The sequence below is a fragment of the Sapajus apella genome, unplaced genomic scaffold, assembly GCF_009761245.1.
Source record: "Sapajus apella isolate SASKATOON/1434 unplaced genomic scaffold, GSC_monkey_1.0 scaffold18, whole genome shotgun sequence".
NCBI classification, from domain to species: Eukaryota; Metazoa; Chordata; class Mammalia; order Primates; family Cebidae; genus Sapajus; species Sapajus apella.
In genome coordinates, this window is record NW_022436958.1 from 5,156,377 (window position 1) to 5,182,276 (window position 25,900).

Sequence of the window (25,900 nt, forward strand, 5' to 3'; positions counted from 1 at the left end):
AAGCTCTGAGATGGGACAATGCCTAGGGTGTTCAGGGGACAACAAAGAGGATATTGGAGAAGAGCTACAGGGCTAGTGTAGGTTAAATAGCAGAAAAACAACTTAAATAGCTTTTCCCCTCTTACGAACTTAAAAGTCATTATGTGGAACACCTATAGGGTGATTATACCTAAAATTCTCATGAACAATAGTAAGGTGGTCCCTTACTCTGATTTGTACTTATTTTCCAGGGCTTATTTATTGGTACTGGGAAAGGCAGTCCCCCATGGGCCTTGAATGTCCCTGCGCATTCTTGCCGAATTTGCCATATTGCAAGGCTTATTTCTCATTTGATACTAAACAATTTCTCTTGCTATTCACATAGGCAGCTAAGCGAGTCAAGGGGACCACAGAGTGACTGCTGTGTAACTGCTTGCTCCACAGGGGAGAGAAACTAGAGATCTTGCTGTTTGTGCAGTGCCAGCTGCTTTCTCAGAAAGTGCTGATCTCTAGGCCCTGGGATTCCAGCTGTGGCACAACTCCCTGCCTGCTTACCATTCATCCAGGCCCATCATGTCGCTCCCTGAGACTTGCAGGCAGGGGACCCAGTGCAACTATGCTGATATTCGTGTGGTGAGCAATAAACTGTCCTAAGTCTCATCGTGTCATTTTCTACTTTCGGCACCTATGCAGTAGTGGTGGCAGGTTTATCCCCACCATTCTTCATGGCAGGGCTTCTCAGCTTTGGCATTACTAATGTTTGGGAACTGAAAATTCTATGTTGTGGAGAACCGTCCTGTGCATTGCACAATGTTTAGCAGCACGTGCCTCTATCTATTAGATTCTAGTAGCAATGCCCTGTCTAGTTGAACCAAAAATAATTCCAGATAATAGCAAATGTCCCATGGAAGACAAAATTACCCGTGTTCTATGAGGTTGGAGTTCTACTTTAAAAATGAGTGATATTTCTCAGGCTCCGTGGTTCATTTTGATTCTTCTAAATGAGTTTTCTTATCTTGAAATGAAAAGTTACTTGCAATATTTTTTGACAAAATTGCATAAGAATATTAAATTATGTTTTTGTGGCTTGTACAGTAGTAATACAAACTACTTTTCTTCAAATATGCAGTCTCAGAATGGGTTTGGTTTCATTAAAATTCCACATTTATAAAATATTTTGAAAAGAAAAATGTTAAACATGTCATGGATAGTTACAGTGACAAACGTTTTGAAAATATTTGTCTCGGAATGATATACTTTTCATATATATCTCCATATCCTTGTTATCTTGAAAAAGGATACTTTTTGTTTTCTACCTGAAATAATAGCAAGTTAAACCTTGCAATATGAAATTCCTCTATTTAAGTTGCAAATAACTTCATAGCTAAAATATCAAGGTAATTTGTTGTAGCTGAAAACATGTACATTCTTCTATGATTAACAATAAAGATTTCTGAAAGCTCATTTTCATAAGAAAAGTAAAAGTGCCAGTGCAGGGGATAGGAATGCACTGCTAACCTGTGCAGGCAGGTTGGTATGAACCAAAGAAAGAAACGGATGTGTATTAAAATATTTCATACGGTCATCAGACCCTCACCATGCATTAAATGTCCTAATATCCTTACAATATATTTCTTCAAGTTATCTAAATATTGCATGCTGGATGCATCTTTTGATAAGAACTCTGATTCTTTTAATTGCACATGAATAGTAAAAAGAAAATAAAAGTTAATGAATAAAAAGTAAAGAGAATGGTTAGGTGTTCGATTAAGGGAGATCTGAGGTAGTCATCATCCATTATTTTGAGGGAGGATAAAAGTATTAGGATACATGATACTGTTTTTCTTAGTCTATGACTGAGTCTAAAATAAACCTGGTCTGGGATAAAAATGTACCATCTGCCAGTTTGATATCATAAATCTAGGAAATAAATGTAACAATAAAATATCTTGAATAGAAGAGTTTAGAGTTATTTTCCCCTATTTTTAGATACATATACAAACCTGTGTTTTCCAGATACTTAACAATGCTATTGTTTGCCTTGTTCACTAGTGTATCCTTAAAACTTGGAATTTTTCCTTTATATTACATGATCTCAATAAATACTAATTGCATAAATTTATACATACATGAATTACTCACCATCGCTTCAGGCATAATTCCAACTCTCCTTCTAATGATATACAAGAACTGCTATTATTATTTATCAATAATCTCCTTCATAGGTCCTATGGTCCAGGCTCCTGCACTATCATGCATATAATACTTTTATGGCTAATTGATGAGCTATACTAGATAGAAAATAACATGGACTTTTGTGTCAGAGAGAAAGTACCTTCTTTACCTTCTAGCTGACTCTGATTTTTGTCTTCATAAAATTTTTATAAGACTTTCCTTTATTTAGTTTTTGTGATGTAAATGGAAATAATGTATACAAGGCACCTAGGAATACAGGATTTAAAAAAGATAAGCAATGTTAGCTCACTTCCCTACACCCATATGTATTTTTTTATTTCCCATTGTTGTGTCAGTTTTTCTTTCTATTCCCGTTCTTTTTCTGCATTTTGCCATTTTCAAATTCTTCACTTCCTACAAGGCCAAGATAGTATTTTATCTGCTACACAAATATCTTCTCGTATTCTCCTGGTGAAATTAATCTGTCCTTTAATCTTCATTGGTACTGTATCTACATCTTGTTCCCTACACCACACTGCCCTGTGAAGTTTACTCAAGTGTGGGCATGCCAACTTCTCCATTTGCATGAACAGAATAGGAGGGCAGGATAGGACTGCAATTCATGCTTGTAACCCTAGGCAGAGGCCAACAATATAGACTTGGCAAATATCTATACAATGAAAATAAATGAATACATCAATGTAAGCACTATAAATTTGGTTGAATGAAAGAATTAACAGGGAATTGAGGATGGTGTTTCCTAGAAGGCTAGCTTGATCAGGTCAGAATATCAGCGAAAAAGACTTTTCTATTGTTTCAATATGATTGTATCATTCAAATATTTCCACAGGGTGCCGAATATCTAGAAGATAAATTAGATCTTTACTTTCTAGATCTTTAAATATATTAAGGTATTTGATACTACAGAAAACAATATCCATAGTTTATATCTTAATATTGTTTATTATAGATCTCACCTACATGGGTCTGGGAGAAAAATCAGACATATGATCACACCTGGATTTTCACAGAGAGATCTATTACTTAATGAGGCTAAAGATATATCACACCCCACTGTTTGACATATGCCATCGCTACTTTCAGAAGCATCAGAAGCAAAATTTGGAGAAATTTTTCACCTAAATAAACATCTTACATGATAAAAATGTTACTACTTGAAAAGTACTATGCAATTGTAAAAAGGTCAATGAGAATAAAATGATTTCCTTCTTTACCATCCTAATGTAGCATGTGTTAGGGAATGTGGAATATCAGTAATGTAAACAGCGATAGGTAAATTATACCCAATAAAGAATAACTCATATTCTACTACAAGGCCGCAACTTCTAATTCAAAAAGTAAGGGGAAAAAAAGCCCTGAGATTATACATATTAGTGTTACAGGAAATAATTATTCCAGTAACATTCTTAGAAGTTATTTAAGAAAAAAAAATTTGTCTTTCCATAACTAAGTGTTGTCCATAGTTGGAAACAAGGTATTTGTTATATACATCTTTTTAGATCACAGATTAGGTTTTTAAAAAGAATCTGTAGTATTTTAATAGTCATCTTTTATCTCATCTGAATTACAGTCCTAAGGATTCCTATAAAAAAGTGAAATACCTACTAGAAAAGCTGCTGCTTCTCCATGTATTTAAATGCTCAAATTAATCTGTACCTCACAGTTGTCCCAGAATGTGATTACCGTGGAACTTACTTATTTTAGAAATGATGGTCTAACATATTAAATAGTGGGGGAATCACAGTAATATAAATTAGAAGTTAGCGATATCAGTTACAACTCTGTTGCCAACTATCTACTGGACTTTGGGCATATGATATATCCTGTCTGGAAGAATTTTGCTTCCTACGTGAAATTTTACATATATATATATATATGTATGGCATGTGTAGAGAGAACAAGAGAGAGAAAGACATTTATTATGTACCTAGTGCTTTACAAACGTGATGTTTCTTAATCTTCAGAGCAACTAAGAACAATTATTGTCCCCATCTCACAGAAGTAGAAACCAAACTTCAGAGTAGTTACATAATCCACTCCAGGTTACACAGTTCATAATCCACAAAGAAGAATTCAAATGCAGATATCTCACTCTCACGCCTCCCATTAAATTTCTGCTCTATGCTACATGGCTTTTAAGAACACTTCTATTTCCACATTTCTATAATCAACTCTTTTGTGATTATCCTCACCCTTCACTGGTTTATGTGCAGGATGGCTAAAGAAGTTATTACAGCATATTGGAAAGTGTGTGGCACTTGAGAGTCTGAGATTAGACAAACAAGTTCAAACTCTAGCATAGCAAGTAGCCAATTGAGTTATAAGAGAATGTTTCTTAATTCCCATAAGCTCTAAGTCCCTAACTTGAGCAAAAAACACAAATCTCCTACATTCAAGAGTTAACCTGATGATTCAGGATAATTTGTATGAAACATCTGGTACATACTAGAAGCTTCATAAATGCTACTGTTGTTATGCAGCAACAGATATTTTGTCAATCAGATACGATTTACATTGGCTTAAAATATAATTTTATGTGCTGAGACCATTAGACCATGGAATGTGTAAAAATAATCATTATCTTCCTGAAGGAGCTATGTATAATGGCATATATACATATAATACACACACACACACACACACACACACACACACACACACAAAACGAGGTAATAAAAAAGCATAAATGCTTCAAATATCAGAATTGAAGAGTATTACTTAGTTATCTCAGATGGATATTCTATTAATTCTCTTATCTTTAAACTTGTCAATTCAATACTTTAAAATGAAACAAGAAGGCTAATTATGAGATAAAATTTGACATTTCTCTTTTGCTTCATCTGAATTTTATAATCCTCTGGGTAGTCTCAAATCAAAATGCTATACAGGACTTGCCAAAATAATTATGCATGTGTAGATTACAAAAAAAAATAGTTCTGAAGCTATGTTTTAATAGCTGGTTATAGAGTGCAAAGTGAGTAGATGGATGTTTGTGGAGACAGAAGAGACAACTTACAGCACACTAGCCCGAAATAAGACATAATTTTATTCAGAGGGGAAAAAAACACACTTAAAGTAAATATAAAAGGAAGAGATTCAAGTGTATAAGGATTTTGAGGAAAGGGCTTAGTGGGCAAAAGACAAACTAAGATAAAACAACGCCCATTTAAGACGTAAGATGAAAATATAGAGTTGTTTATTTTTTTAAGCAATCATCCAAGTTTGAAGTAACCAACTTACAACTTATATTAATGTGACAAAAAAAATAGTTGTCCCCCAAAAATGTATTTATACATTTACCTATAACTGCATTTCTTTACTTTGTTATTTTCTTTGTAGTTCTCACTCAAGCTATGAATGTACATCATGTTGTACAAATTCTAAAAGGTCAGATATGAGTGCAATCATTCATATGACCCTCCAGAGAAATAATCACTATGAACAATTTATTGAACCTTCCAAAAACTTCTGGATTTACTTACATAAGTAGGATTATCCTGCAAAATATATTTTAATTCACTTTGTCTATGTACGGGTTTTGTTGATGTAGGTATATATAGCTCTACCTCAAGCATTTTGATGGCTACTTAGTACTATTGCTAGCATAAGAGCATTATGCCTCTGTTGATGAACTTTATATTGTTTCCAATTTATAATTACAAATAATGTTTCTTTTTGGACATGCATATACTTCTATAGAATAGGTAACTGTGGAATTGTTGGTTTGATGCTTATGTATCATTTCAATTGATAACTAGTACTAAATAATGCTTCAAAACCAATATAACAACTTACATTTTCCCTAGTAGCATGGGAAAAATGTTTTTATGTTCTAATATTACATATTATCAATCTTGTATTCTTAAATCTGATGAATTTGGTGAAAATTATTCTGTTTATATACATTTTTGTGATTAGGATGATGTTGAGTTCCTCTTCATATGTCTATTCAGAAAATTTCTATTTCTTCTTCTGTGAACTGCCTTAATAAGTCCTTTTTAATATTTTCTGGCATTGTCTTTATTTCATAATCATTATTTTGTGTTATGTAAGTTGTGAACATTTTTGCCTAGTTTATCTTCTGTGTTTTCACTTGCTCGTAATGCCTTTTCTCATAGAAATGTGTTTTCTAAAATTGTAATGCAGATATACCTACATGTATATGTGTATGCATATGTAGGCATGTGTGTGTATGTCTTTCAATAGGTTTTGCATTGTGTTGCTTAGAAGATGTTCCACATACCAATATCATAAAAAAATTCATATTTCCACATACGCACACAGGCATGCACATCCCCTATATGGGTGCCATGACAAAAAATGCATCACAGCGAGGGACCTGGCAGCAGCAGGGGATGGGGCTACTGGAGAAAGCGCTGAGGAAAACTTCCCAGGGAGGTAACACTTGAAGTGAGCCTTGAAGGGAATGATTGAGCCCAAGGGGGAGGCATGCACAGGACAGAAAACAGCACATTGTAAAGGCCCTGAGGTGGCAACAGGGTTGGCATGCTGGGGTAACCGCGAGAAAAGAGTATGCATGAATATTGGTGGAAGGGAGGGAGATAGGGGACTAGGAGGAGAGGGCAAGCGAGGGGAGGAACAGTCAGAGAAGCAGTCAGATGCCAGATCATGCTCAGCCTTCTAAGACATGGTGAGCACTAAGAACTTATTTTGAGTGACAGGAAGTCACTGGAAGGTTGTTAGTACATTAACAAGACTATATTTAAAACTTAAAAAAACACTCAGCCTGTTGTGCTGAGAATAAGCGACAGCAGAGTATATTAGTCGTCCATTGCTGTGTAACAAATTAAAGGACTGGGTAAAGGAAAACACAGTGTACAAGGGGCATGGTTTCAAAGGCAGAAATTCTCCAGTGCCATGCCTCCATCTATGTCATCATCCAGCAAGGTAAAGTTCTCTGTCTCACTTTCCTTTATGCAGGCTAGGCAGAAATTCCAGGTGTGCTTCTTTGTTCAAAAAGCCTATGAATAGCTCTGGGAGGAATGGCCTCTGTTGGGGACCTAGCAGCCAATCCAGTACAGAGGTCCCTCCCAAGGAGTTTATCCTCCTAGGATAGTTTAGGATTCCCTGTGGCTCCTCCCTCCACTGATGCTGACCAGGTCTCCTCAGTTTCTATAACTCAAGAGGAGTTAGGGAAGGCCAAGGCAATTCAAGCTACTAGGATACCACTATTCTGCCCCTTACAGGCAGTTGGAGGAGAATTTGGTCCAACTAAGGTACATACCCACTTTTTATTTTCTGACTTAAAACAAATCAAAATGGACTTAGGAAGATTTTCAGATGACCAGGACAAGTACACAGATGTTCTGCAGGACCTCGGTCTGTCCTTCGAATTAGATTGGAAAGATATCATGTTATTGCTCAGTCAGACCCTAACTAGCAATAAGAGAGAGGCTGCTCTAGTGGCAGCTCAAGAGTTTGGGGACACCACATACCTTAGTCAAGCACATGACCAAATAACACCAGAGGAAAAGAATAGATTCCCTATAGGTAGCTGAGGAGTCCCTAGCATGGGCCTTCACTGGGATCCTGACTGAGAACAGGTGGACTGGAGTCATAGGCACCTATTAACCTGTGTACTTGAAGAATTAAGGTGAACTAGGAAAAAGCCCATGAACTATGCAAAATGTAATCCACCGTAACTCAGGGAAAGAAAGCAAACTCAACAGCGTTCCTTGAGCAGTTACAGGAGGCCTTAACAAAGTATACTCCCCTGTCACCAGATTCCATCGAGGGTCAGTTAATATTAAAAGACAAATTTATTATGCAATCAGCAGCAGACATTAGGAGGAAGCTCCAGAAGCTGGCCTTGGGGGCAGAACAGAGCCTAGAATCATTACTAAATCCAGCAACCTTGGTATTCTATAATAGGGACCAGGAGGATCAGGCTGAAAGGAACAGGAGGGACCAGAGAAAAGCTGCAGCCCTAGTCATGGCCTTCAGGCAAGCAGACTCAAGGCGCTCAGAAGAGAGAAAGGCTTGGGTTAGCTGCCAGGCTGGCAGAGCTTGCTACTACGGTGGCCTAATGGGATACTTTAAGAGAGATTTTCCCCAGAGGAATAGACCACCTCCTTGTGTTTGCCCACTGTGCCAAGGGGATCACTGGAAGGCACACTGTCCCAGGGGACAAAGGTTCCCAGGGACTGAGGTAGCTAACTAGATGACCAACAGCAGGGATGAGGGTGCCCAGGGCAAGCACCAGCACAAGCCATCACCCTCACCGAGTCCTGGGAAAAGCTAACCACAGAGGGCCAGAAGGTCAATTTCCTCCTGGACGCTGGCATGGCCTTCTCAGTTTTACTTTCCTGTCCTGGACAGCTGTCCTCCAAGTCTGTAACTGTCTGAGGAGTCCTAGGACAAGCAGCCTCCCGATATTTCTCCCAGCCCCTAAGCTGTAACTGGGGAGATATGCTCTTCTCCCATGCCTTCTCATCATGCCAGAAAGTCCCACTCCCTTACTAGGGCAGGACCTGTTAGCCAGAGCAGGAGCCATTATCTATATGAACATCATCAGGGAGGAAATCCCTCTCTGCTGCCCATTATTTAAAGGAGGGATTAATCCTGAGGTTTGGGCAACAGATGGACAATTTGGATGAGTGAAGAATGCTTGCCCAATTTGAATAAGGCTAAAGGATCCCACCTCTTTTCCTCACCAAAGACAGTACCCATAAGACTGGAAGCCAAAAAGTGGCTACAGGATATTGTAAAGAACTTAAAAGCCCAGGGTCTAGTGAAGTCCTGTAACAGCCATTGCAATATTCCAACTTTAAGAGTGCAAAACCTAACGGACAATGGAGGCTGGAGCAAGATCTCAGGCTTATTGATGAAGCTGTCATCCCTTTATACCCAGCTGTACCCAACCCATACACTTTACTCTCTCAAATACCAGGAGAGACAAAATGGACCTTAAGGATGCCGTTTTCTGTGTTCTATTATATGCTGACTCCTAGTTTCTGTTTGCCTTTGAAGACCCTTTAGACCAGAATTCTCAGCTCACCTGGACAATGTTACCCCAGGGCTTTCGAGATAGCCCTCACTTGTTCAGCCAGGCTCTAGCTCAGAACCTTAGTCATTTTTCACATCCAGGTACCCTGGCTCTTCAATATATGGATGATTTATTTTTAACTGAGAACTCAGAAACCTAGGGTCAGCATGCCATACAGGACCTCCTAAACTTTCTTGGATAAAAGGTTTCAAAACCAAAAGCCCAACTTTATAGGCAAGAGGTAAAACACCTAGGACTTGTCTTATCTAAGGGCACTCAGGCCCTTGATGGAGAACGTCTCCAACCCACACTGGCCTTCTCCCATCCAAAGACCTTAGAACAGTTGTGGGGATTCTTAGGAATAACTGGTTTCTGACGATTGACAGATGCGGGGAAATAGCCAAACCTCTATACATGCTGATTAAGGAAACCCAAAAGGCTAACACCCATCTAATACAATGGGACCCTATAGCTGAGGCAGGCTTTCAGACCCTGAAGCAGGCACCACTGCAGGCTCCAGCTCTAAGCTTTCCTACAGGGAATGATTTCTCCTGATATGTTATGGAAAAGTCAGGAGTGGTCCTGGGGTTTCTCTCCCAGACATGAGGAAACACACCACAACTGGTAGCATACCTAAGTAAGGAAATTGATGCAGTAGCAAAAGGCTGGCCACACTGCTTGTGAGTCATAGCCACGGTGGCTATACTGGTTTCAGAACCTGTTAAAATAGTGCAGGGGAATGACCTAACTATATGAACTTCACATGACGTAGCTGGAATTCTGGCCTCTAAAGGAGGCTTATGACTTTCCGACAACCGCTTACTCAAATATAAGGCCTTAGTGTTCGAAGGGCCCGTACTTTAGTTGCTTACTTGTGTAGCCCTCAATCCAGCTACTTTTCTTCCTGAGGAAGGGGCAGACAAAGAACATGACTGTCAGCAGATTATAGGCCAAAACTATGTCGCTCAAGAGGATCTCTTAGAAACTCCTCTAGCCAATCCTGATCTTAAGGTATACACTGATGGAAGTTCATTTATGGAAAATGGAGTTCAAAAGGCAGGATATGCAGTTGTCAGTGATCAAACAGTGCTTGAAAGTAATTCCCTCCCTTCTGGAACATGCCCAGCTGGCAGAACTAGTAGCCCTCACTCGAGCTCCAAAAGTAGGAAAAGGAAAGACAATAAACATATACACAGATTCCAAATATGCTCACCTGGTTCTGCATGCTCATGCTGCCATATGGAAGGAAAGAGAGTTCCTAACCTCAGTAGGAACTCCCATTAAATAACATAAGGAAATTTCAGATTTATTACAAGCTGTCCAAGAACCCAAAGAGGCAGCACTCTTACACCACCTAGGTGACCAGAAAGTAACTCCTCATAAATCCAACTTACATCCTGGCATTAACAGGACTATCACTCTTAACTTTACTATCTGCGACTGGACTCTAAGCGATTGCCCCTATGGATTGGCCTAATAGCTCTCCTCCTCTCCTTCCTAGTACTCCCCCATGACAATTTACACCAACTCTCAAGTGCAGGGTCTTCTCTTGCCAAGGCCACGCCGTACGCAAACCTCAATTATTCCTTTCATGGGTGGGGTATGGGGCCAGAATAATAGGAGGACTTGGTACTGGCATTGGGAGAGTTACTACCTCTACTCAGTTTTACTATAAGCTATCTCAGGAGTTAAATAATAACATGGAAAAGGCTGCTAATTTACTCTGCAGAAGCAGCTTAACTCTTTAGCTACCGTAGCTCTTCAAAATAAAAGGGCCCTGAATCTGCTAACAGCAGAGAAAGAAGGAAACTGCCTTTTTCTAGAAAAAGAATCCTGCTACTTTACAAGCCAAGCAGCTATTGTCTCAAACAAAGTTAAACAACTCAGGGACCGAATCAAACACAGGGCTAAAGACCTTCAAGAAGCAGGATCCTGGAGCTTGTTTAACAACTGGCTCTCCTGGTTCTACCCTCTCCTAGGCCTGTTTATAATCCTTCTATTATTGCTGGCCTCTCATCTTTAACCTTCTTGTCAAATTTGTTTCTTCTAGATGGTCATGCAAATGGAACCCCAGATGTCCTTGACTCATAAGTTCTATTGTGAACCTCTGGATCAACCTGCACCCGTGGAAGACTCTCCTCTGGAAGAAACCTCAACTGCATGGGCCCCTTCTATGCCCCAATTCAGCAGGAAGTAGCTAAAGATCAATCTATGCACATGTCCCAACAGCAATTGGACTTGCCTGTTCAGAGGGGGGACTAAGGGACTGTGTTAAGGAAAACTGAGTCCACAGGGGTGTGGTTTCAAAGGCAGGAATTTTCCAGCACCAGGCTTCCATCCAGGTCTCCATGCAGGAACGTAAAGTTCTTTGTCTGACTTTCCCTCACTTGGGCTAGGTAGAAATTCCAGGTGTGCTTCCTTCTTCAAAAAGCCTGAGAAAAGCTCCAGGAGGAAGGGCCTCTGTTGCAGACCTAACAGCCAATCCAGTATCAGAGTCAAAGATTAATACTCCAGCGGAAGTTTGAAAGAACTCCTATCATTGGACAAGAACATGAATGGCAGGGAATAACTCCAAGGTTAAAAACCTACTGCTCCTTACCTATAAGGATTCCTCCCTCAGATCTCCACCAACGGCAGTGTGAGAGCTTTCTCTCTCCTTCTCTCTTTTCGCTCTCTGCATAATAAATCACTCTGCTAAACTCTTTGGGTCTGTGATATTTATTTGAATGGTAAGCTCACTGTGCCTCCAGGACCCCTTCCCCATTCCTGGGGTAAGAGAGGTCAAGGACCTGGGTACATCAGGGAAAATATCAGATTGGGGAAACTGAAAGTGTCTTAGGGACACCTCTGCTCCCTTTCCACTGGTTACAAAATTACTCCCAAATTTAGTGCTTAACGTGAGAGTAAACATCTGCTATGGACTGAATGTTTCTGTCCCTCCAAAAATCATATGTTGAAGCCCTAATTAGCTCCTGATGGTCTGGTATTAGGAGGTGAAGCCTTTGGGAAGTAATTAGGGTTAGATGAGGCCATAAGAACAGAACTACCATGATGAATTAGTGTCCTTAGAAGAGGAAAAGGCCGGAACTCTTTCTTTCTATCCGGTGAGGACACTGCGAGAAGGTGGCTGTCTGCAAACCAGAAAGAGAGCCCTCACCTGACACTGAATCTGCTGGCACCCCCTACCTCTAGAACTGTGAACAATAAATGTTTTCATTGAACCCAAATAAAATCTCCACATTTCGAATTTGTGTATGTGTGTGTTCTTTAAGCTTCATTTTTGTATGATTTTTGAGATAAGACTTTAACTTCTTCCCAAGGGAACAGAGAGTTATTTCAATTTTGTTCTTTGCATGTGCTTCTAGGGGTGTAATTAAAGTAGCTGGGATGGATTGAACTGGGCTCATTATTTTAAGTGTAGTTAATTATTAACTTGCTTTAAAGAGTGCCTTAAGTCCTTTAAAAAAAATCCATTTTAGTTTTTATTAGGACCATGGTGTTTCTCTTTCTTGACTCTTATATTTCAAGTTTATACCTGTGGCATTTTAAGCTATGGTTTCTGGTGATCTTGTCAGTCAGTCTGGTTCAATCTGTTCTCTAATTAGAAAATTCTCATTATTTCTGATCAATGATTGTGTATATTTCAATTTCCCAGGACTGTTATACATTTATTTTGTTAAAAATATATTTTCAGTATTTTTATAAAGAGCAAAGTGAAGTTGAATTATTTGCTTAGCCTTATATTTAGTCCTTTGTCTCATTTATTATTTGCAGATGCATCCAATAAGAAAACTCTTTGAGAACAACCACCTGATATTTTCAGATAAATACTTTGCCTTCCGTCTGACAGATATTTTGCAACTATATGATATTTTTGTAGGTAAATGAATAAAATTTTTACAATAAATAAGGTTCAGATTTTTAGATAACTTTTAATCATATCATCCTGCACCATGTCTTTAAACAAAATGTTTTGTTTCTGATAATGTAACATACAAATTAATTTTTCTTTTTGTAAAATGAAAACTCTCACTGCTACATTCATTTTTTGTAAAAAAAATTATACAAAATGAGCTTATTGAAAGAAGAAAACACTTAAATCTTTTTGCATCAAGTAAAATGTCTTTATGTGTAAATTGTAGATGTTTAAAGCATCACAAGGGATTCACATATATTCATGGAAGTGCTCAACTATTTTTTAATTGATTCTAATGCTAAGGAAAAGAGGAAGAAAGCAGTTTTAAAACTATTTCCATTTTGCTCCTCAAATTCCTATTTGCATTAATGAATTATAAACATTCAGAGCTCAGCTTTGCTTAAGACGCAGAAAGCCACAAAAGAATAACAATAAGAGAAAACCCAATAATCTACAAGATCACAACTTTATTTGAATCCAAACAAAAGCTGAGGCTTCAAGACAGCAAAATACATTGAAATGCAAAGAGCGACAGGCCCTTTCCAGGAAAAACAGAACACCTGAAGTATTATTCCTTTGCCATAGCATGGGAGGAAGAAGCAAACACCATAATAGCAGATTTCTTTCTTTTTTTTTTTTTAGAAAAAGCTATAATAGTAAAATATTCTTAAAACTGAGTGTGGTTTTATGTGAGAGTTTAGAATCCCTGGGAATACCCCACACAAAGAATTTATTTCACTGATTTTACAACAGAAAGATGGAAAGCAGAACAGAAACCTGAGACAGACCCCCGAGTGTCTCACAAACATGAAACCTCACCCAATCCTGACTCTTTTCTCATACAAAGGAAAATCGTTAAACCACTTGGGAAGAGGAAGGACACCTTCCACCTCCCTGAAGCAAGACAACGGTCCTATGAAGGAGGTATAAATAAACAATATATCTCTAGAAAAGTAGCAGGGAACCCTCTCTCCACCAAAGGCAAAGTAAGCTGCAAAGGCAAGCTGTCAATGAACAAGAAGTAAAAGGCAAAGCCGTGTGCTCCTGAGGGAGGGGTAAGAAATCCCCCTGGTCCCACTACAACCTTGTTACTCATAGCAAGCAACGCTAATGTATTGCTTCAAAATGGCAACGAAATTCTGTTGCCAATGGTCCCAGACAGAGGTACAGCAACATTCAGGAAAGAATAGGAGCAAAAGCTGTCTGACCCTAGAAGAGGGCACAAAAATTGCTTGGACACAGAATTCTGTATTGATAAAAAAACAAAACAAAACAAAACAAAACAAAAAAAAAACTGACAATTGCTACCCTGGGGATGGGGCAAAAGATGATCTCCTGCCCAAAACTTCCCCCAGATATAAGGCAGAGTTTCACTGGCAGGGGAGAAGGGCCCACCTTCAAAGCCCAGGCACACAGGACCTAAGACCAAGATTGGAACAAAAGAACAGAGAACCTTTTTTGTACCCACCATGAATCTTCCACTTAGTAACAGGTCACAGCACTCTACCATTGAGAGAAGGATAAGACTGTAGAGAGAGACCTTTCAGTGAGGCAGACATGCAGGAAATATTGAAAACTGAGGGATGAACAGACATATTCCAGGTCCCACCCTAAACACAAGGTAGCATCTGCCCACCAAGGGAGGGATCTGAAAGCTTTGGTTTTGTAAAGGTAACTGTAACAAAAATAAAACCCAAACCTAGCCTAATTATTTGATTGATCAAATCCTTCACACTAATAAACTGACAATAAATTTGCTTTTCTTCAGACATAAATTTCAGTTACGTGAACCTCTAAAAGAGGAAGGAGAGGATGGAGGGATACTTTTCACCTCAACTCCAGTGAGGGAGTTTCTGTGATGCCTCAAAGAGGACTTTGAACTGAGCTCTCTACAGTTGATTTTTTGTTTCCATGCATGAAACTCACATCTCACAATGTCTTACCTCTGGCTCACAATTGAGAAAGATAAATACATTCTATAGGAGAGTAGGCAGGATAGTGTTGGCTGATTTGTACTATATCTGCACTTCCAGAGCTTATTGGGGCAAAAGGCTCACAGTAATTTTGTGGACCAAAGGTGGACCACACAGGATAGAATTCTGGCATACAGATATCTTTGATATAGCACAACAAGGTTGTCCAGCTGCATACAGGGACACAAACATAAGAGAATGGACATTCAGGAATGTAAAGTCACAAGCAAAAGCTTCACGGCCTTTGACCAAAGGCAATGAAATTAGAGTGATCCAGCAGAAGACTTCCAAAAACATTGGCAAGCACGCACGCGCGCGTGCACACACACACACACACACATACACACCTCAAGAGAGTCCATTTTAAAAGATCTACCAGGTTCACTAAGAGGCTAATGTACAATGGGACTAGTTCAAATTAGATTATTTTTATCTCCTTACCTCTTTTTACCACTCCTACCTCTTCCAATCAATGTTGAGAGATGAGAGGGCATCAGAAGCTAACTAGTAGGGACATACAGATATGCAGCGCAGAAAAGTGAAAAATAAAAATAATTTTAAAAAATAATCTAGCAAGCTGGGAGGGGTAGGAAAATAAATGCAGGGCAGAGAAACAGAGAATGCAACAAATATGCCCCCCTGTCCTTCTCCAGGCCTCTAGCTGGAGGCAGCACAAGTGGGAAACTAGTAAGATTTGACGCTACAAATTTAAAATTCTCATTTGTATGTCTATATGGTAGACTATGCATTCTAATTACCAAATTGAGATTGCATTTCTGACTTAAAATGATTGACATTTCTATTACATAATGTAAACAGAAAGGATTGGGATTTGACCAAGTTTTGATCTGTAGTAGGAAAGATTACTGAGGAAATTTTAAAGGTCAGTGGGAGACAAAAAATAAAGTTATGCTGTAGACATTTCAGAGTCACATTTTCCAACATACTGGTTATACAATGACTGTTACCACTGCCTAAAATATTCTCATGATTGCTAGTGTCATGGGAATCTTCTCAGCATGTACTGTGGATATTGTCCAGTCTCACAGTTTCCGGTAGTGTGTTTCCTACTTTGGTATCCCCAAAGTAAAGTCAGTCTAGATTGATTATATTGTATTAAGAAATTTGTATTAATTAACCTAAGCAATAGTATAATTATAGTTAATGTTCATAATAGTATTCCTAGTAAATGAAGAATATCTAAGTGACTTCTGAAGCAGCAACTAAGAACTCCATAATGCTAAGTATCATAAAGTTAAGTGGGTTGAAGGTATTTCTTTTATTTTAATCCAAGCTGAAGACTGGTAATTTATTTAAGTGTGTAAAAAATTACCTATTAGAATATTTATTAATGTAACAATTATATATATAATAATACAATAGTCCTCACTTAACCATGGTTCCACCTTCCATGGTTTTAGTTACACTTTGTCAGCCATAGTCTGAAAATACTAAATGGAAAAATTCCAGAAGTAAACAACTCGTGAGTTTTAAATTGCCTGCTATTCTGAGTAACATTTTGAAACCTTGCACTGTCATCCCACTCAGTCCTGCTTAGCACAGGAATCATGCCTTTATCCTGTATGTCTACACTCTATGTTACCTACGTGTTAATTCACTTACTGGCCACCCAGGTTGTAAGATGGACAGACCACAAGAAGAGTGAGTACAATAGAGTAAGATACTTGGAGAGACAGAGTGAGACTACATGCAAATAACATTTATTACAGCATGCTGTTATCATTTTCTATTTTATTATCATTATCGTTGTGAGTCTCTTACTGTGCCCATTTATGACTTAAGCTTTATTGTAGATATGTGTGCATATGCTAAAACATGGTATATATAGAGTTCAACACTATCTATGGTTTCAGGTATCCACTGAGGGTTTTTGAACTTACCTACCTCCAATAAAAGGGACTACTGTAGCTCTGTTGGACTTTAGAGATTACCATGCTTTCTCACCTTCTCTCTTTTGACCTTGCAAGTAATATAACATTTATAAGATAATAGATTTCTTTACAAAAGTTTCTAGATCTCTTTTGAGCTCACATCTATAGTGCATATGGGTATATTTTGTGTTTGTCAATACTTATGCATATGTACATATGCTTATTTTGGGTTGAAATAAAGGAAGGGATGTCTTCTTCTCCATGTTTACTAGAGCCCTCTAGCCACCATAGTCAATTCCATCTTTCATCCCTTGATAGCTTTTATAACCCAGATTTTAATCTTCTCTTACACATGTCTACTTTTCTGACAAAACTACATATATTGGTTCTAATTATTTTTCAAAGATCTCTAGTTCTTGAGAAATAAAAAATATGATAAATATGTATTTACAAACTAAATGTAAAATAAACACTGTTTTCAATAATCAAATAAATCTCAAGCAAATTACATGAAGACATCTTATAGTCACTAGAGTCAGTATGTGCAAGCAGTCTACATTCTTGTTACTCAGTGTGATAACAATATTCATTGATCTCAACAGTTGCAAATGCTGACAAATCTCTCCTTTAAAGTTTTAATTAGAATATATTGCATGACTGACAAATGTATTCATTATTTCCTTTAATAGTTGGTCAGAGTATATATCTCTTAGAGTTTTAAAGCTTTTCTTTAAGAGAAAGTTCAGAGTTAAAGGCAGAGAAACAAGACTGATATTTACCTGAAATCCAACAACAAACAGTAAAGGCTTTTCATAATTTAAAATGGTTTATAAGGCATTATCGCATTTTAAAGTTCATAAGAACACTCTAAAATAATTCATTAGTGTTATCTCAGCATGTTTGCTTCATTACTATGAAACTCAATCTTTATGAGAAATTCTGACAAAGCAATACAATGCTGAAGATCATTGAAATCCAAGGATAAGAGGTAATTTAAAAGTGCAGAAAATGATAATCCTACTATAAGGTCAGTGTCATTAAGGTACAGATTACATCCTGTAATCTGTTGCATGTGCCTTCCCTAGGGTTATTAAGAGTAGAGGCTAACCTATTTCTGGAGTTCTGAAGTGGGTCTTAAACAGGTGATTGTGTGTGTGTGTGTATGTGTGTGCACGTGTGCATGTTTATGTGTGTGTTTGTGTGTCAGTAGTAGGATTTCTAATTAATAGAATCATAAATCACAGAATAATAATTGATGAGCTATACATTTCAACTCACAATTGGAGGGACAGCTGATTATAAAATCCACAAGGGAATTCTGAAGATGCTGGGGACAGGAATGAGGTAAAGAATAGGGCTTGACCCTTCAATTGCCAAATAAGCAATCGCATGAATATAGCACTATCCTTTGATAGCATGTAAACAGATGAACTTTAAGCACATCATTTGGAGAACATGTTTGATAGGAAGAGACTGCTTCCCATTCTTTCTGCCTATTATTTTCTTCATAATGTCATAAAAGAGAAACCTACCTTGAATCATGTCAAACATATTCACTACTTTTCAACATTATAGCTCCTAAAATAGTACCTTCATTTAAAGGAAGACCTCAGTTTTTCAGGTCTTTATAGAAGCTATAAAATTAAAGAGTAATATATAATTATTAACAAAATGAAAGGCAACTTCTCTTCTGAGATTATAAGGTGGAAACGTGTGCCTACTCTGTATGTCAATCAAATAGAACACACCTTCATATATAAAGTCGGTACATCAGCATAGCAAGTGGGTAAGAACACAGATTCTGCTAGTTTCCTATAGCTGCTGTAACAAATTGCCACAAACGTAGTGGCTTAAAACAACATCAATTTATTCTTTGACAGTTCTGAAGCTCAGTAGCTAGGAATTGGTTTCACCAGGCTAAAGTCTAGGTCCTGGCAGAGCGGGTCCCTTCTGGGGACTCTCGGGAAGAGTCCATGTCTGTGCCTTTTCCAGCTTCTGGAAGCCGCCCAATCTCTTGCTTCCATAGTCACAACTCCTACTTCCTCCTTTGTCCGTCTGGCCTCCCCCTTATAAATTTCATTGGGATTACATTTAGGGTACCTCCATATGAGTCAAGAAAATTTCCTATCTCAAGAGCCTCAACACATGCATAGTTACAGCTAGGTGGGAGGAACAAGTTCTAGTGTTTTCTAGCACTGTAGGGAGTGAATATGGTTAACGCTAATTTGGTGTAACATTTTCAAAACACTAAAAAGAAGATTCTGAATAGTTGCAACATAAAGAAATGATAAATGTTTGTGGTGATGAATATGCTAGTTTCCCCAATTTGATCATTACACATTGTATAATGTATTGAAATATGACTTTGTATCCTATAATATGTATAATTACTATATATCAACAATTTTTTTTAAAAAAAAGCAACACCTTCTTCCCACCCAAAATTCTTTTCACTTACGGACACCTGCAAGGCTCCTTTTCCATACAAGCTAACAAAGGTTCTGGGGATGAGGACCTAGATATTATTTGGAAGGCATTGTTCAGCATACCACAGACTCCAAAATCAGATCACAGGAACTTGAATATTGGTATTGCTGAGATAATATTCCAAGGTTCTCTCACATTTCTGCCCACTTAGGAAAAGAGAAGCTAAGTGCCTCAGACACTACTGTTAATAAGGTAAATATCCTTAGAAGATAGAGATTATGTCTCTCACTGAAGCAAAAGGCAGGATTGCTTATGGGCTTAGGAGATGGAGAAAGTAACTTTTCCTGGAGCAATGAACAGGCATGCTTACTGTTAGAGAAAGAAAAAAAAAATCAGTGTTCCCTAAGCTCCAGATTTGTCTTCTGTACCAGGTGCCATGGTATGTGCAGCTGCCACCTTTGGGTTACCTTGTGGGGAGTAAAGATCAGGATTCTGAAACAACATTATGGATACTCTGGATATTGTTATTGATCTTAGTAATAAACTGTACTTTGTCTCAGAAGTTACAGGTCTTCTACCAGTATCTGTGAAAGTGTAGCAGGCTAATGTTTTAGCTTGCACACATAATAAAATCTCAGCACTTTCACAGTTCTTGACAAGTGGTGTCACTTACTAGCTACGTAACTTTGATTAAAGACTTCATTTGCCTGAGTCTCAATTTCCAATCTATAAAATGGAGCTAATAATAGTGCTGACCTCAGGGAGTTGTTGAGTGGATTGAATGGGACAATGAACATAAGGTGAGCAATCTTGATCCACAGTAAGTACTCATTAAATGTTCGCTATTATCGTTGTCATTGATTTTATTATCACAAAATAAGGTGATATAGTTTAAAATTAAAAACACACATCTAGAGGACAGAATGTTTTGCTAGACTTGCATTTAATTATAATAGAGGTCAATTTTGTACTCTTGGGCTCATATTTTATTGAAAATTATAAAAATCACTGTTGGGGCCTGTAATCCCAACACTTTGCGAGGCTGAGGCAGTTTTGGATCACTTGAGCCCAGGAGTTTGCAACCAGCTAGGGCAACATGGTGAAAAACTGTTACTACAAAAAATACAAAAACAAAAATCCAAAAATTAGCTGAGCATGGCGGCATACACCTGCAGTCCTAGCCACTTGAGAGGCTGGCGAGGGAAGATCACTTGAGTGTAGGAGGCGGAGGTTGCAGTGAGTAGTGATCATGCCGCTGCACTCCAGCCTGGGTGACAGAATAAGATTTTGTCTCAAAAAAAAAAAAAAAAGAAGTCACAGTTGGGAAGAATTGTACTTATATAAATCTTAATGTTTGCACTGTTTTAGTTGCAGCATGACTTATGACTTGAAGTAGATGAACTGAATCTTATTTCATCAATGCCACAATGAAAGAAGTGGCAAAATTATCACCCATTTCAACCCACGTTATCCTTATAGGTCTATTTTGAAAAAAGCTTGGTAAAGAAAGTCCCTGTGTTACAGCATTTAGAACAGTGATTTCAAGTTCCCAGTTTATTTATGGGATCTATGGAAACTAGAATTTTTCTGTTAAAGTTGTAAGCATTAATAACTTTGAAATCCAGGTAAAAATCCTTCGAATTCTTTTTAATATGTACTTTAAAAATATAAAATGATATGAAAAGTTACTTTAACATTTCTTCTATTTAAATATCTGTATTTGAGTAGAATTAATGCACACAATTTTGAAACAAGTACTGCACTAGTGGAATACATGTAACAATAAATGGAATAGTAAATTATCATTTTTAAATTTTTACTTTCTGCTAAAATTACAATTTATATTACAATAAAAAATGAATCTTAGAAAACCCAGTAAGATAAAAATGAATTCAATCTTATAAAGAGCATCTATGTTGTTCTGTTAGAGAAAGTAACAATTATACCTGGCAAGAATGGCTGATTTAAATTCACTAACCATTTAATCTAATTTTGCCTCCTGTTGATGCTCCTTTTATTTTCTAGCACAGTACCCTACTTTATTTTCTTTATAGCACTTATCATTATCTTATTCATTTATGTGTTTACTTGCTTATTATCTGCTTTCCACGGTTGGTTATAAGCTAAATATGAAGCTTTATCCTCTTTACTGAAGCATTCTATCACCCAGAACAGCACCTGGCCCAGATACAACGTTCATTTTTTATTTACTGACAAATAATAATTAATTTTTTTAAAAGGATGAATATGAATTTTATAAAAATTTTGGCAAAAATCCTAGGAGGGTGAAAAATGCACATCAGTAAATATCTTGTCTTTATAGAAGTTTATATTTAATAAATCTGTAATACGTTTTCATTTAGCAGATGAAATGAGATACATGTAAATATAATAAATGGACAATTTCCATCCCTTTCTCATATATTTAATTGCTGTTTTCCCCCATGAGATTCTTCAAACAAAGCCAACAGGATAGGCAACATTTAGGGGGCTTTCAATATATGTCTAGGAGTAAAAAAAAAAAAAAAAATCAAAGAAGGAATGAAGATGGATTTTTTTTAGAAATGCTCTTGTTTTTATTTCTTAATAGGGAGGATCTAAGCTTACACAGAAGATGTCCAAGATATTTATGTTTATTTTCAAATAGCAAATTTGTTATACCCTTGTGCTTCAAAATATACAAATGTATCAATGACTCAGAATTTCTATCAAGCTTCCAAATCATTTGTCCAAAAAACTTCGCCTGCCTCTCAGTCTTCAGGCTGAATGGTAGACACTCTACCTAAATCAGTGAATACACATAGAATTTAATATTTCTGATTCCAAGAATGACAAGCTGTCATTTGCCAAATCTAAGTGTCTGTTTAGACACGTTAATCACATATTGTAATGTCTATCATTATTCTCTTTAATGGAAAGAAAAAAAGATAAACTAATAAAAAGATATTAAGCTATTCCTTATGTAGAAAAATGAAAATGTTAAATATATTTCAGGTGTGAAAATTTGAAAAATGTTCTCATAATCGTCATACTGCCAGAGCAGTACTGGACAGATGTGCCTGCCGGTCATTGTGGCCATTAGAGTTTATCTCTGTTGTGGTGGGTGGAATGCAAAGAACCACCAATGTCCTTGATATCACTCTCAAAGTTAGGATATTAGCAGAAACATCCAGTCATAGCACAGGAACTGACACAATTTAAAAGGAAACCAAAAACTCTCTATATTTTATTTTAGTCCTTTTTGAAAGTGTTTGGGTCGGCTGGATGCAGTGACTCACGCATGCAATCCCAGCACTCTGGGAGGGCAAGGCAGACAGATCACCTGAGGTCGGGAGGTTGAGACCATGCTGGCCAACATAGTGAAACACTGTCTCTACTAAAAATATAAAAATTAGCTGGGCGTGGAGGTGCACACCTGTAATCCTCCCAGCTACTTGAGGAGGCTGAGGTAGGAGAATCCTTTGAACTCTGGAGGCAGAGGTTGAAGTAAGCCTAGGTCACACCACTGCACTCCCGCCTGGGTGATAGCGCGAGACTCCACAAATAATAATAATAATAATAATAATAATAATAATAATAAAAGAAAGTATCTTGGTCAAAAACAAAACAATGTAAGTGTTATCTACAGAATGTACAAGTTTCACTGTTCACTGTAACCATCAAGACTTGATCATCTGCTATCACATTACAGAGAAAAACAGGCAGATAGCCTCTGTCACATCCAATTTAAAGTAAAAATATTAACTTTAATTAAATACTCCTTCAGAATTTTAAATTATGGAGGATTTACATTGGCTTAATCAGTAAATTATAAGAAAGACAAAACAGGGATATTTCTATTTTAGCATAGAAAGTATACTTTTTATCAGGGTTGATTTAAAGTAAAGGTGCATTGAATGAAGGCTATTCTCATACTCTCATTCCCTCAAAGATGGGAGAGACCATCATTTACTGCTATCCATGTTGTAAATAATTTTAGTTCATCTCTCTCCGTTTATTTTCTCATCTTTTCTCATCTCAATGAATCTATGATTCATGCTGCACCAAACAACCATACTGATCCTTCTAAAATATCACTTTGCTCACACTATTCTTAGACTCAAAAGCATTTCCTTTAATTCCTTGAGGATTTTCTCCAAACACCTTCACTTACATTCAAGGCCCTTTATTTTAGCCCCTTTCACTTTCCACTCTCTTCTTCCATTATTACATACAAAGGAAACCTCCAGTAGCTTTCCATTTAGGTTACTCACATCCTCTTTCTAGAGATTGTGCTTTTCTTTTTCTTTCTCATGGAATTTCTGGTTGCAGAAACGTCCTCCTCCCCCTCTTTAATGATTCTCCGTTAAGATCTAGCCCAAATACCATTGCCTGCACAAAGAGTTCTGAGTATATCCACATAAGGATACCCCTTGCTGCCAGGTGTGGTGGCTCATGCCTGTAATCCCAGCAGTTTGAGAGGCCAAGGCAGGCAGATCACCTGAGGTCAGGAGTTCAAGACCACCCTGACCAACATGGAGAAACCCATCTCTACTAAAAATACAAAAATTAGCTGGACGTGGTGGCATATGCCTGTAATCCCAACTACTTGGGAAGCTAAGGAAGGAGAGTTGCTTGAATGAAGGAGGAGGTTGCCGTAAGCCAAGATCGCGCCATTGCACTCCAGCCTGGGCAAAAAGAGTGAAACTCCATCTCAAAAAAAAAAAAAAAAAAAAAAGATATATCTTGCTTCCTGTGAATACTCATTACATGGGCATTTTCTATTAATCATATATTTATTGAAGACAGCATTGAACTTACTAATTATGTACTGCAATGCCCTCAAACTTTTTGTGTGCTTATATCATCTCCAAAGGTAGATTATGAACTCCTTCAAGGCAGAAGTCATTCTCTAAAATTTCTTTTAACTCCTGCAATAACTACCATGGTGTCCTTCACACAATAGCACACAATTAGTGTTCCTCAAATCATGTATTTCTAAAATATTCAAGAAGTAAGCAGACTTTATAGATGAGGAAACAGGTCCAGAATCATTAGTTCACATACCTAAAGATGACTGGCAGCCAGTGAAGGTCTGGTTTGCTTTATTATTTACAATCTTTTCTACTTTTAACAAAGTTAATGTTGTTTTGTTACTAGATTAGTTGTTCCTAAGCCAAATAATTTATTAAATACACTGATTTTAATAAAATATATGTATATCTGTTTGTATGCATATAACTTCATATATGTATCTATAAATAAAAAGCATAAATGTTTTAAGTTTCTCTGGGTATTCTGATATTCCAAGGACAACTCTAGAAAACTTCATTTCAGTGATTTGTAAAATAAAAAAATGAAATGCAAGAATTGTGATGACAATGTGAACATTGATCTTTTTCATGCATTTTGAGTGACATGATCAATATTCTAAGGAAAACCAACTATTACAGAAGTCTCTGAAATCCTAGTAAATCGTGTGTTCTACCATATAGCACTGTAAATATCTCAGTGTAAATTGACATTTCCCAGAAGATAGATAATAGTTCAATTATAATTTCAATAATATTTAGAATATAGTAGACAACAGCAAGTTCCATTTTATAATAAAGGCTTTAGTATACCAGTATATGAAAAACAGACAAATAATTTTACTGAAAAAATAATATTAACAAATATTTTTGAACCAATAAGAAGAACTTGGGTTCTGGTTAAAGCTAGCCTGACATACACTGGATTTATCCTTTTAAAGTGCCTTAACTCTGGGTAGTTTGATGTTAATGTCACAATGTCACTTACCATCTTTCAGGATGGTTTCTCGCTCTGTGCCATCTATCTTCTGCCGGCCAATTAGGAAACTGGTGGTGTCAGCAAAGTAGATATAATTGGTTTCTGCATGAAAATCTAAAGCACGAGGGTTTACCAGATTTTCTATGGGGATCATGTATTCATCAGCTATCTTGGTATTCAAGTCCATTCCTCTAACAATTCCTGGGCGTCCTTTTCCATAAAAGAGGAACAACTCATTCTTTGGTCCTGCAGAGCAAAGATTACAAACATAAACAACTGATGCTGTTTAATCTTCTTTATGCTGCATAATGCCACCGTTTAATTAACTGGCACAATTAGTGGTTTTTCAATTCAATGCTAAAAATTAAACTCTAAAATGTGCCAAATGTATCTTGATGCAAGAAGGCCAGCTAATTGCATTACTTTAATTAAAACAGAAATTACTTCCATGAATGGGTTATATGTAGTTAATTATCCTTTTGTCCGTAACTGTCTAGATAGCAAAAACATGACAGATCATTAGATAACTTGTAAAATGGGCATTTATAAAAACATCCGGTACATTTAATTTTATAGTGTATTACAATCTATCTAGCATTTTCTGTTGATACTAACTGTACCATTCATTATATTTGACAATGCTAAAAACATCAGAACATTTAAGACACAGCAACTCCAAGTCTGCATCTGCAAACTGTCAGAGGCAAACAAAGAATCATATAGTATTATTAACTTCCATGTG

The 25,900-nt window shown here is 37.2% G+C and overlaps 1 protein-coding gene across 2 annotated transcripts in view; it reads right to left on the reverse strand.

The window, feature by feature from the left end:
- LRP1B (LDL receptor related protein 1B) overlaps nt 1-25,900 on the reverse strand; it is a 1,894,725-nt gene that overhangs the window by 785,486 nt on the left and 1,083,339 nt on the right. For both annotated transcript variants that reach the window (XM_032286208.1, XM_032286207.1), the window contains exon 11: nt 25,168-25,404. In XM_032286208.1, coding sequence (XP_032142099.1) covers nt 25,168-25,404 — 237 coding nt within the window. The remainder of the gene's footprint in view (nt 1-25,167; nt 25,405-25,900) is intronic.